This window comes from Anolis carolinensis, chromosome 4, assembly GCF_035594765.1.
Source record: "Anolis carolinensis isolate JA03-04 chromosome 4, rAnoCar3.1.pri, whole genome shotgun sequence".
Lineage (NCBI taxonomy): Eukaryota > Metazoa > Chordata > Lepidosauria > Squamata > Dactyloidae > Anolis > Anolis carolinensis.
Genome location: NC_085844.1, coordinates 97,668,377 through 97,680,687, shown reverse-complemented (window position 1 = coordinate 97,680,687; position 12,311 = coordinate 97,668,377). Strand labels below are relative to the sequence as shown.

Genomic DNA, 12,311 nt, shown 5'->3' with positions numbered 1-12,311 from the left:
GAACCCACCATTCCCTACCACACCTCTACATTGTTTTTCACCAGGTGACGAGGTTCTGGTCAAGGATTGGAAGATTGAGCCATTGGGACCCAAGTGGCGAGGACCCTATGTTGTGCTCCTGTCTACCCCCACTGCAGTGAAGGTGAAGGAGATTAAGCCGTGGATACATTACACCCGTGTAAAGCTAGCACCTGAGGAGTGGCGGACGGAGCGAGTTCCTGGTGAGGACCTGAGACTCAGGATCATCCGGCAACTCCCTAAGGGGTCAACAAGGCCATGAAGCTGATCCCTTCGGGTGCAACGGAGCGTCGGTGGTCAAGTATGTCGCAGCATGGCCCAACAAAGGCGCTCTCCGGGAGATGGTGGCTAGACATTTTGAGAGGAAAAAGTGGGAGACAAGTTATGAGGAGGGGAGGAAAGCGCACTGTGTTTGGTATATTATTTGTGCTGAGTTTTATTCTCTCTTTTGGAAAAAGAGCACATGGGAATTGGATAAAAGAACATGCCAATTATATGTTTGAGCAGCACGGGAAAGAGGTAGCATTAATATATGAACACCCCCTCACCGTAGGAGATTTTTCATTTCTTCCCGATTTAATTGATGAACCACAGATTGTGTTGGAGGGATTGTCCAAGGCTCAGGAGGGTCCACCTACCGTGTTTTCTAGCATACCGCAAAGGATAAATAAAACTCGGTTTCGACGGTTTAGATACCATACCTCCACCAGGGGTTTGTGCTTCTGTTGTGGAGGATCGGGAATATGGAATTCTGAGTGGAAACACTGGGGAACTAGGCAGGCGTTCTTTTCCCGATTAGGCAATTATTCCCATTGTCGAGACCGGTTCTATCTACATGGACGATTTAATACATCTTATGTCTCACGATTAAATCTAACCGCAACCGAGTGGGCTAGCATGTATCCAGATTATCCCACATTTAGTGTGAATGATTCTATTGAGGGCCTAAAATCTTATATGAACATACTGCAACAATTAACCCAACTGAGCCTAGGTAAAAGCCTCTGTCCGTTATGGCAAATTAGGGATCCAAATCTATGGTTTTTCTTTGATAAATGGGCCACAAATTATCACCCCGGCAACTACCAGTGTGTCGGTGTGGGTTATTTGACATTCCCAGTTCAGGTCTTACACAAAAGGCATCAGCGCCTGAAACGGGACATTGTGCAAACAGGCCCTCTAGGACCAGAATGCTCGGATGAGGTCATTATTAACAAGGCTCTGTCAGGTTCAGAAGCCTCCCGTGTAGGAGGAGGCCTGATCACAGGCTTGTTGACACTGGGTGCTTACCCAGGGATTGTAGCTCAAGCAAACCGTAGAAGTGTTCTAGGCCTGACTTGCCGCCTTGAAAAGTCCATAAATGCCACTGGTAAAATTTTCCGGGAAATCCAGTCTGAAGTAGAAGAAATCAGCCAGATGGCCCTACAGCATAAGTTGGCCCTTGACTACCTACTGGCGGCTAGGGGGGGGTTATGCGCCATGGTTAGAGGGCGTTGTGTAGTGAAATTTCATAACTTGAATAGTACTATTGAAGATGACATCGAGTCATTACAAAAGTTAATTTACAATAATGTCCAGGAGATAGAAGGTTGGTCTCCCTTCTCCTGGGTGACTAGCTGGTTACCCTCAATAGAATGGTTGAAGAACATATTGTTGGTAGGGATTTTAGGATTGTTCATTGTTCTCATAGTTATGTGTTGCACTCCAATAATGATGCAAATGTGTACTAGGTGTGTCACACAATCTTTACCTGAAAAAAAGATAGCCATACTCCAAGCCAAGCGGGATTGGATGGAACCATAATGCTTTGCTTCAGCTTTTGTACATGCGCTTCGCAAAAAGAAAATGGGGGAGTGAGGCGGGAGGTTAAGGAACCCCAGGAAATACCATATATGGGCAGAGATGGCGACAGCTAGCGACCCGGGTGCATAAACTCACAGAAACATGTGACTTCTGGGAAATCATGTGTTTCTGAAGAAATGAAAGCTAAAGATAAACAAACAGCGCATGCGTACGCAGGCGCTCTGAAAGATTTGTGAGCACGGCACAAAAAGAGTGCAGCCGGCCTGCTGGTCAGCATTGATTGGGCAGCGTCACAACTCTAAGCCAATGAATTTGCTTGTGGGCGGGCATAACCCGAACCCTGTAGTGTGTATAAATGTTTACTCAGCCTGCCACTGGGCGTTCTCCCTGGAGAGGCACTTACTTTGTGCTAGGGGGAACCCTAGTGGCCATTAGCGAAATAAAACTGCTTTCTTGGAATTCCTTCAGTTGTCCGTCCTCCATTCCTCCACTGCGCCCAACAAGAACCGGAGCACAAAGGTTCCGCTACATTTTCGAATGAGACTTGCTACTTGGCAGGGGGTTGGACTGGATGGCCCATGAGGTCTCTTCCAACTCTACTATTCTATGATTCTAACTAAAACTCGATAGATATACAGTAATGAAGTATCTTGGAGCTGGGATTCAGTCTAAGCAAAATGTATTTATGTTTTACATAAATTTTATTTATTCACAGAACCTGAAAATAATTTAATACACAATAATATTTTTGTATATGAAACAAAGTGTATGAACATCAGAAAGCAGTGGTGTCACTCTCTCAGTCACCTATGTAGGCAGTTTTAGGTTTTGGAGTATTTTAGATTTCTATAGAAGGAATGCTCAAGCTGTATACCTATCCATATGTAAGAATAGCAACCCACACAAAACATGAAGGGCATTTCAGTGGCTTGTATCTTGATGTATTTTGATGTTAATGTGAAAAACTTTTTTCCATTTCATCACCACCCCCTTCTTGCAGTTTTGCCTTGGAAATATATATGGTGGTACTGGTCTTTGTATGCCTTCAAGTCATTTCTAATTGTTAGCAGGTCCACTATGAGTTTTTATTGGCAAAATTTGTTGAGGGGCCTTGTTTTTGCCTTCTTCTGAGGCCCCTTCCACACAGCTCTATAAAATCCACATTGAATCAGATTATATGGCAGTGTGGACTCAGATAACCCAGTTCAGATCAGATATTGTGGATTATCTGCCTTGATATTCTGGGTTATATGACTGTGTGGAAGGGCCCTGAGAGTGTGACTTGCCTGAGATCACCAGTGGATTTCTATGGTATCGATTCAAATCTCGATATGCAGAGTCAAATGATTTAATCAAATGCAAGATTCCCTACTTCCCACACACACTTCTAAAGCAATTAATAGATGAAGTAGCAGGGATTCCTTCATACAATGCAAGTAGATGTCCGCCTGTCATCAGTACTACTTCATCTGTGATGTGTTTCAGAAGTGTGGGGAAACCGGGGGGGGGGGGGGGGGGTTGTGCCAGGATATGCTCGTCTCAGCTATTCCCAACAAGCTGAAGCATGGCAGCTTTGGTTCTTTTCCGGCCGAAACTGGACAGTTCTCAGAGATTATGTGTTGATTATCGCGGGCTAAATGCGATCTGCGCCTCAAACAAGTACCCCCTCTTGTTAATGTCCGAAATGTTGGCTCAGTTAGGGGAGGCACACATCTTTACCAAACTGGACTTGCGAGAGGCCTTTTTTAGGATATGAATGTGAGATGAGGACTGTTGGAAAACGGCTTTTAATTGTCATCTTGGTCAATTTCAATTTTGAGTTTTGTCGTTTGTATTAAAAGGAAGTCCCCCGTGTGTTCATGCAATTCATCAATGAGATTTTTCATGAGCTATTGTATAAGGGGATGATCATTTACCTTGATGATGTACTGATATTTAGTAAATCGATGAAAGAATATGTTAAATTGACCTGAAAGGTCTTACAAATCCTAAAGGAGAATCAGCTTTATGCTAAACTCTCCAAGTGTGAGTTTCACAAAACTGAATTAGATTACTTGGGGTTCCGCATCTCCACAAAAGGCTTAGCTATGGATCCTATCAAGGTACAGGATGTCTTAGCATGGGAACCTCCCAGAACCCACAAGCAACTCCAGGGGTTCCTGGGCTTTGCCATTTTCTATAGACAATTCATCAAAGACTTTACCAAACTGTCTCTGCCCTTAACGGACTTACTAAAAAACTAAGTGGAAAGGGGAGACCAGAAAAACAAAGACGCAGGGAGCAAAACTGGTGTGGATCTGAGTGCCAAAAGGCGTTTGAGGAACTAAAACAGAGATTTACTAGTCAACCCATTTTGGTCCATGCTCAATTGGATAAACATTTGGGGTATACTGTGATGCCTCAGAAGCTGCTTATGGGGCGGTGCTATTGCAAGATGATGAAAAAGGACAATTAAGACTCTGTGCTTATTTATCAATAAAGTTCACCGAGACTGAAAAGCGGTGGCATGTGTGGGAAAAGGAGTCATTTGCCATGCGTGTGGCACTAGCACACTGGTACAACTTCCTAGAAGGAACGGATGTCACATTTGAGATGTTAACAGACCATAAAAATCTGCAGGCCTTACAAACTCCCCAAAGGCTAAATGGTAAACAACTGTGGTGGGCCCAGTTTTTCAGCCGGTTCAATTTTACATTGAAATTCTTTCCAGGGAAGCAAAATCGGCTAGCTGATGCACTCTCATGCATACCCGAGGCAGATTATACAGCCCCCGGGGAAGTGGGAACTGTATTCTCAAGGGAGCAGTTGGGTCTCTTGGTTCAAACCTGAGCCAAAAGTAGGGACAAACCTCCCCCTAGTGAGGTTCTCAATGTGGTCAGTAGTTCCCTTGATGTATGGTAATAATTAATTAATTAAATAATTAAAGATTTTAAAAGCCTGAGCTACAGCTGTTGATTAAAGTGTATGCCATGAAAATTCATGGTCAGATAACTTTCTGACTAATCAACTTTATGTTGTTGTTGTTCACTTTTAAGTTGTTTCCAATTAATAGCAACCCTAAGGTGAACCTATCACTAATATCCCTTGGCAGGATTTGTTCAGAGGAGATTTGATTGTGTCTTCCTCTGAGGCTGAGAGAGACTTACCCAAGGTCACCCAGTGTGTTTCCATGTCTGAGCGGAAATTCGAAACCTGATCTCTTGAGTCATAGTTCAGTTCTCAAAACACTCTGCCACTCTGCATTTGTTATCAACTGTATTCAGCAGTCAATGTATAGGTAAAGGTTTCTCCTGACGTTAAGTCAAGTCGTGTCCGACTCTGGGGGTTGGTGCTCATCTCCATTTCTAAACCGAAGAGCCAGCGTTGTCCGTAGACACTTCCAAGGTCATGTGGCTGGCATGACTGCATGGAGCGCCGTTACTTCCTGCCGATGCAGTACCTATTGATCTATTCACATTTGCAGGTTTTCTAACTGCTAGGTTGGCATAAGCTGGGGCTGACAGCAGCCACTCATTTCGCTCCCCGGATTCGAACCTATGACCGTTTGGTCCGCAAGTTCAGCAGCTCAGCGCTTTAACACACTGCGCCACTGCAGTGTATAGGCACACCAAAAAAGATGTCACATATTTGCATAATATGTATGTCTTCGTGTATATGTAATAATTAATTCTGTAATTTAAATAGTAATGCACTACTTATTATGAGGAAGATTGCAACCAGTAGACCTGTGTATCTGCTCAGTTAAGATGTTTACTTGCTAAACATGCTATAAATCAGCACCCCAGGGGCCATGATTCTTATCCCTTCTAAAGGGTTTTCAGTCTTTTAGTGTTAAATACACTGATGCTGATTCAGTGTTTTTATTTTTTGCCTTTTTGTGCTTTTGTGATTTAGCTTTTGGTTTGTTTAAGTTAAACAAAACATAAACTCTTGCTCCATCTTTTCACTATTGATTTGGAGAGGGCAGATGAATATGCCAGAGCCTTAGCCTCAGCCAACTTCTTGCTCTGAGTGATGATAGGCCTCTTGTGGCATTCATCCTTTTATGCCTGAAGTCTCAAATGATACATTTTTCTTTTAAATTCATTCTCGGTCCACAGAAATCCATGAAGATGCCACCAGAATAATATCAATGCAAATTGGGAGTATGCTTAGAAACAAAGTTTGCAAACCAGCACCTAACAGTCATTTTTGTCCTTGGGTTTCGTTTTGGCTTTTTTCTCTCCCTTTGGTTAAGATATTGGAAAAGAGAGTCAAAAGGGTCACATTCTTTAAGGACAATGAGAGACTATTTAAAGCCACTTTAACAGAAGCTCAGCTAAAATGTATACCACAGATAGGAAATGTGCAAACAAGCCTAGGATGCCAGAGAAGTTGATGATCTCAGTAAGGGAAACTATAAAAGGAAACAAAGGCTGTGGGGCTGAACGTTGCAACTTAGCAGTTTTTGAAGAACAGATATACTCAAACACTATTCAATGAATAGAAGAAGCTGTTCTATGTTTTATTAGGTAACTAGACAAATATAAATTAAACAAATTAGCTAATGAGACTCTACCCAGAAATGGTGATAACTAGTCATGGTCTCAGGGTGGAGTAATGGTAAATAATGATAAATGGTAAGTAATAGAATATTTATTCAGCTACAATATTTTCTCTAATTCCCCGCTGGTTAAATTCTACTAAAAGTAGAAAGGTCTCCAAATGAGGATGAAAAAGGAAAATGAACTGTAATAAAACAAGGGTGGATTGACATCACACATTTTGGGAGACACGCAAACTGCACAGAAGTGATATTATTTAGCTAAGTCTCTGTGTGGATGATATTTGACAAATATCCATGCTTGAGTCATATGGAGGTAGTGGCAGGATTAAAATCCAAAGAGTCAAGTCCGAGACAATTATTCAAAGAATAATTGAAAATTAGCCATTAACAAAATGTTCAGCAGAAAATTACCAGTCTAGACCATTCATTTCTTTTGACTCCTTTTAAATCTCTGAGCTTCGTCCTCCCTCCCACTCTCCAATCACTTCATTCTTTCTCAGTCAACATATTTGAGCAGTTGACTTATGGATGTGAGTGGGGTTTCTCCACACAGAAAGCTGTTTGCTAAGTTTGCTAAGAGTGGCACAGTTGTAGCTTGGGCCCCCAAAACACAGAAGACTTGAATCAGTATATCCACATGTGGTTTTAAAAGATTTTAAAATATGGGTCTTGTTCAATACAGGTTCACATTGAGATATGACATTATTGCTTAGGAAATTTTGTTTTAAAAGGACAAGCTATGGCTATATGTAATATCTGTACATTATACTTTATGATAAAATATTTGAATTATAGATCAGGTATGACTTTTTTCTTGCATCTGGTGAGGACTATATTAGATTAAAAACATGACGAATGCATTAAGAAACTGGAGCATGATTAGATAAATTGGACTACAATCCATTACAATGTGACTGGGTTGTAGATATGATAGAGACACAAGATGCTTCTGCAAGAAATTATTCTTTAATTTTGTGATAGAAGCACACCTGGAAATAACACCCAATAGAAAACTTGCTTAATCTTGGGGGAAAAGGATTAAGTGAATTAAAATAAGAAGTGAGATTGATGTGAAAATCATGGATCAATTAATTTAAAACTATCAAACTGAGAAGGCACAGAGAGTACATGACAATAAAAATCTGGTAGCTACTGAAAACTTACCCAGAATAAATCAAACAAATACATATCTGCATGGTTAGGGATCTTAAACCAACCTGTCATGTACTGATTAACTTGAAGCCTTAGCCTTAAAGCAGGAATTGACATTTTATCACCTTCCAGATAGTCAGACAGTCACCACATCTAGTGGTGATGTCAGTTGCCCATTTCACCCTAAAATGGTGGTTCTCGACCTGTGGGTCCCCAGGTGTTTTGACCTACAATTCCCAGAAAACCCAGCCAGTTTACCAGATGTTGGGATTTCTGGGAGTTGAAGGCCAAAACATCTGGGGAACCACTGCTCTAAAAGCTTGAGAAAGAAGGCAAGGTTTTCTTCACTTTTTTGTGATTGTTAATTGGAAAACTAAATAAAACATTGATCCAAGTTTAGCCGTGGTTAGAGTAGACCTACTGAAATAAATTGAACATATTAAACATTACTAACGTCAGATCCCATTGATCTATGCATGACAAAGGGTGAATCTACACTGTCGAATTAATGCAACTTGATAACACACTAACTGCCAGGCTCATCATGTGTTTTAGTTTGGTGAAGCATCAGCATTTTCTTCTCCAAGTTCCTTCTCCAATAAACCTAAGTCGTTACGGGTTCTTTTCTTTTGGAAATGGTGAGGTCACAAAGATTCTGTTCTGTGTTATCAGCCATTTCATTTCCAAAGATGATAGATGGTAAAACCAAATATAGAATATGCTTACCAATGCTTACCAATTGCTCTTCTTCATTATGGAGAGAAGTGACTAGTTGGATGCCCTAATATTGTGCAACGTTTTTATAAATGTTTTAGATGATGTAATAGATAGCATACTTTATCAAATCTGCAGCTGACACCATGGTAGGGGAAGTAGTTAGCACCACTGAGGATAACAATTCCTTCCCACCTTCAGTTAGAGAAGAGCAAGGGAGAAATATTTCAAAACGCATTCTTAGAACTGCTATTTTATGGAAAGTGTTTTCTGAAGCCACAGCTCCACACAGTGATTATAGTATGTAAGAACTGCTTAACAAGAAGGGAGGGGGATTTCATGTGAGCCGCTACTCTTATATTTTATAGCTGCCCCTACGGCAAAGGAATTCTAGTGTAGCTGTAATGCTAGAGTTGACACCAGGGAATGGTACATTAGATCATTCCTATAATGGAAATAATATGATAACACATTTTAAGGATGGAGAATGCTCTAGATGTTGCAGCTTAGACTATCTAATCCCTCACCACTGACTGTGATGGCAATGGCTAATGCAAGTTGCAGTTCAGCAATATCTGCTAAAGTAAACAGTAACTTCTGTAAGGAACATGGAAGCAAATTATTTTTTACTCACCATGCATTTTTCGGTAAAGTTTTGCCACAATTAGCCATTTCAGAACTTATAAACATTTCTGCATTTTTCAGGGGCATAGTGAAGCCTCCATGAAGCTTCATCACAAAATGCTGAATGTTCTTCTTAAAACCAAAAGTAGCATCAGCAGTCATGAGGCATCTTCAAATCAAGACCTATGTATTCTTGCTGCCACTCATCTCTTTTAAATTCTCAGTCATTTACAACTGGCTGCCTACCCAAGTCAGTGCTCTAACTTGCCTTTGGCTGTTTATCATTTCCTTAAAATTATATTCTGCTGCCACACACAGTTCTGAGGAAGTTATCAAATCTGTCTCCAGTAGCATCAGCTACACTTTAACCTCAAATATTCCCAGTCCATTCACTAAGGCTACATCTTTGGTTGGAACCCCAGGTATATAATACATGGAAAATAAACCGGCTCGGAGAAATGTGAATATTACTATTCTCCTGTTTACATCTTCACCTTCATGGGCCCTCAGGTGCTCATTAATATTGATCATCACCTTCAGGTCTGCTCATTTCCTTCAGGAATTATCACAATAGCGAAAGTGTCAGAACACAACTCTCTCAAATATTTATTTTGCAGTAGAAGGAAGCTTCTTTTTCGGCTTCAACAGACCTACTAGATACATCAGTTAATCACAATTCAAGTAGATTCTTGATCAGATAATGCCTATTAGTGTTTGATTTGCAGTTAATTGGCACCAGCAACTACATTTAGGCCATTGTTGGTAAAGAATCTACAGCTATATTTGAACCCTGTAATAACAAGACAGTAAGAATGGAAAATAAATTTGTCGACTTCCTGAATAGTTTCCTTGGAGTTCGGAAGCCCTTGGAAAACTTTGGTGTGACGGAAAACAGCATGTCAAAGGCTCCTGCAACCTGCAGAAACTGCTTTTGTTCCTGGCACAACATGGAAGTTTTGGAGAGCTGCACAAGAGTTTGAGAGACTACATAGCTCACAGAGGTTTTTTTTTATTATGCACAGAAGGTTGGTTTTGGCTATATATTTGGGAAATCTGCAAAAAATACAAACTAAATTGTACACTATATCCCCATTTAAACAACATAGAGCAGTGTTTGATATTGTGCTGGCGGTTTTTGCCAATTGCAAACTTACACAGCTGAGAGCTGAGAGAAACTGCAATTACACCACCGCACAACAAAAAAGTGCAAAAGCAACTATGTTTCACAAAAATGGCCATTTAGTTTTGTTGTGCAAAACTGCTAATGTTGCATAAAACTTTTGTGATGCAATATTGTTTTTTATTATGTCGTAAAAAAGAAATCTTGTGCAAAAACGTACACATGGCAGCCTAAAAGCAGTAGCTTTCATACTAAAAGCAGCAGTTTTCAGGGAAGGTTGCACTGTTTCTGGAAAACTATGCAGTTTTCTGACATTGGGGGTGGGGGTCCAAAGTGTCATGAAGCTAAAAGGCAAAAACTGCTTCACTGTCTTTTATATCTGTTGGGACTTGGTTTTCTGTTCATCCCAGATTTTCTAGCAGAAAACCTGGGATCAGATGCTGGGATGTAGGGCCTGTCTGGAAGGTCCCTCAGAGCAGCATTTTAACCAGAATTTCACTAGCATGTGTACCGTACTTGGCCCCCAACCTGAATTTATAATGTCTGTTGTTAATCAGTAACCTCTGAACTGTCAAGCCTTAACTTGCCAGGCAGGCGTTCAAAAGACGAGTTCCATATCAGTTAAAGAAATGCATTTAAATATTCATGGTATCAATTGTATTTGCTACTTAATGAAAAACATGCCTTGGGCACGATACAGTAGCACAACAATAGACATTACTTCATTCTTCTCAGAAAGCCCACTGCACTCTCTCTTAAATGTGGCTTCCTCCCTTCATTTAACAATAATAATAATAATAATAATAATAATAATAATAATAATAATAATAATAATAATAATAATATACATTTTGTTGCCCACCTATCCTACTTACTTCAACATGAGCATTCATCTTAGAAGTTACTATAAGCAAACTCCAATACCTTTCACATACTTTGGAAACTCTTTCCTAACTTTCTGATTTACATCTGTGCTCAATCAGGTTTTGCAAGAATTATTCCAGGAGTCTTGTTACTGCTCTTCCATTAAATGACCTATAAATTTTCTTTTTCATGGTACAATTCTTCCTTGACAACCCTGAAACCATCAAACTAATTAAACGACTAATTAATTTAAATTTAATTAAAGCTCAGTCTACTTTGCAGAAAAAAAGATATGGCACAGCTTCTTTTCTGCATGTTCTGTGCTAAGAAGTTGCAACAAAGGTGTGCTTGACTTTCTTCTTCATGGCAGCTAGATTCCATCGTCTGAATTTCCAGTATCAAAACAGTAGGACCGCTTGGTTCAAGACTACCTCTTTGTAGGAGAAGGTTCCTGTGGTCTTATCCAGCTCCCTGGTGCTGCAAACATAAAGGCATTAATTTGGTTATACTACACACAAAGTGATTGAGTAATTTAAAACTAATATTTGCAGTCTAATCACAAAATGTTTTATTCAGCCTGATAAAAAGGAGAACTGGTGTTCATGACACTGTGTCTTCCTTCTCCAGATGCTTACTACATAGCAGCTGTTAACTGCCATAACAGACAATAGTCTGAAGCCCCAAATGCATGTGAGAACAACACTCTAGTTCTTTTCTCAGTATTTATGAGCTATTGCTGAACGTTCTATGTGATAACTCTGCATTTATTGCAAAACTAGCTTGGGTACCTGACGTTATCAGAAGTAATTATGTAATTTTACAAAATGCATAAGGTTGTGGGTGTACTACAACTCATATCATGACAGATTAACCCTCTGAAACTCTATCAATACTAAACAGGTCTTTGTGCCAAGTTAGGTCCAGGTCCATCATCGGTGCTCTTTGAATTTAAATCCCATTACCTACAACTCACAAATGTTAACGCCAATTCCAACCCAAATTCACCAGTATTCAAATTCGGGCATTTCGGGTTATGTGTGCCAAATTTGGTGCAGATCCACTGTTGTTTGCGTTCACAGTGCTCTCTGGATATAAGTGAACCACAAGTGCTATAAACCAAGAAGAATTTCTCCCAAAGCCTTCCTGCATTTTTGTTGGTCATGGGGTTCTGTGTATCAAATGTGGTCCAAGTCCATTGTCAGTGGGTGTCACAGTGCTCTGACTTGATACAGGGTGAACTACAACTTCAATCATGTGGACTCAATCCCTCAAACTCCTCCAATATGTTTAGTTGTTGCTCAGTTCTGTTCTGTTTGTTATGCAGACAGAGTTGAAAAGAGTAGGAAAGGGTTAAGGGAGAGACAATGGACGGGATCATGCAAATTCCACACTAATGGAGAGAATAAGAAACACTGGGATGTTTGCGGTGGTGGAAACATATAAAATCTAGGGTAAAATTGTCCCCAAATG

General features: G+C 40.3%; 1 protein-coding gene across 1 annotated transcript in view; it reads right to left on the bottom strand.

Annotated features, from left to right (window-relative positions):
* Positions 1-7,314: 7,314 nt before the first annotated feature.
* The window catches only part of anks6 (ankyrin repeat and sterile alpha motif domain containing 6), a 32,180-nt gene continuing 27,183 nt past the window's right edge, over positions 7,315-12,311 (bottom strand). The window contains exon 16 of the mRNA XM_008108879.3: positions 7,315-11,318. Coding sequence (XP_008107086.1) covers positions 11,269-11,318 — 50 coding nt within the window. The 3' untranslated portion in view covers positions 7,315-11,268. The remainder of the gene's footprint in view (positions 11,319-12,311) is intronic.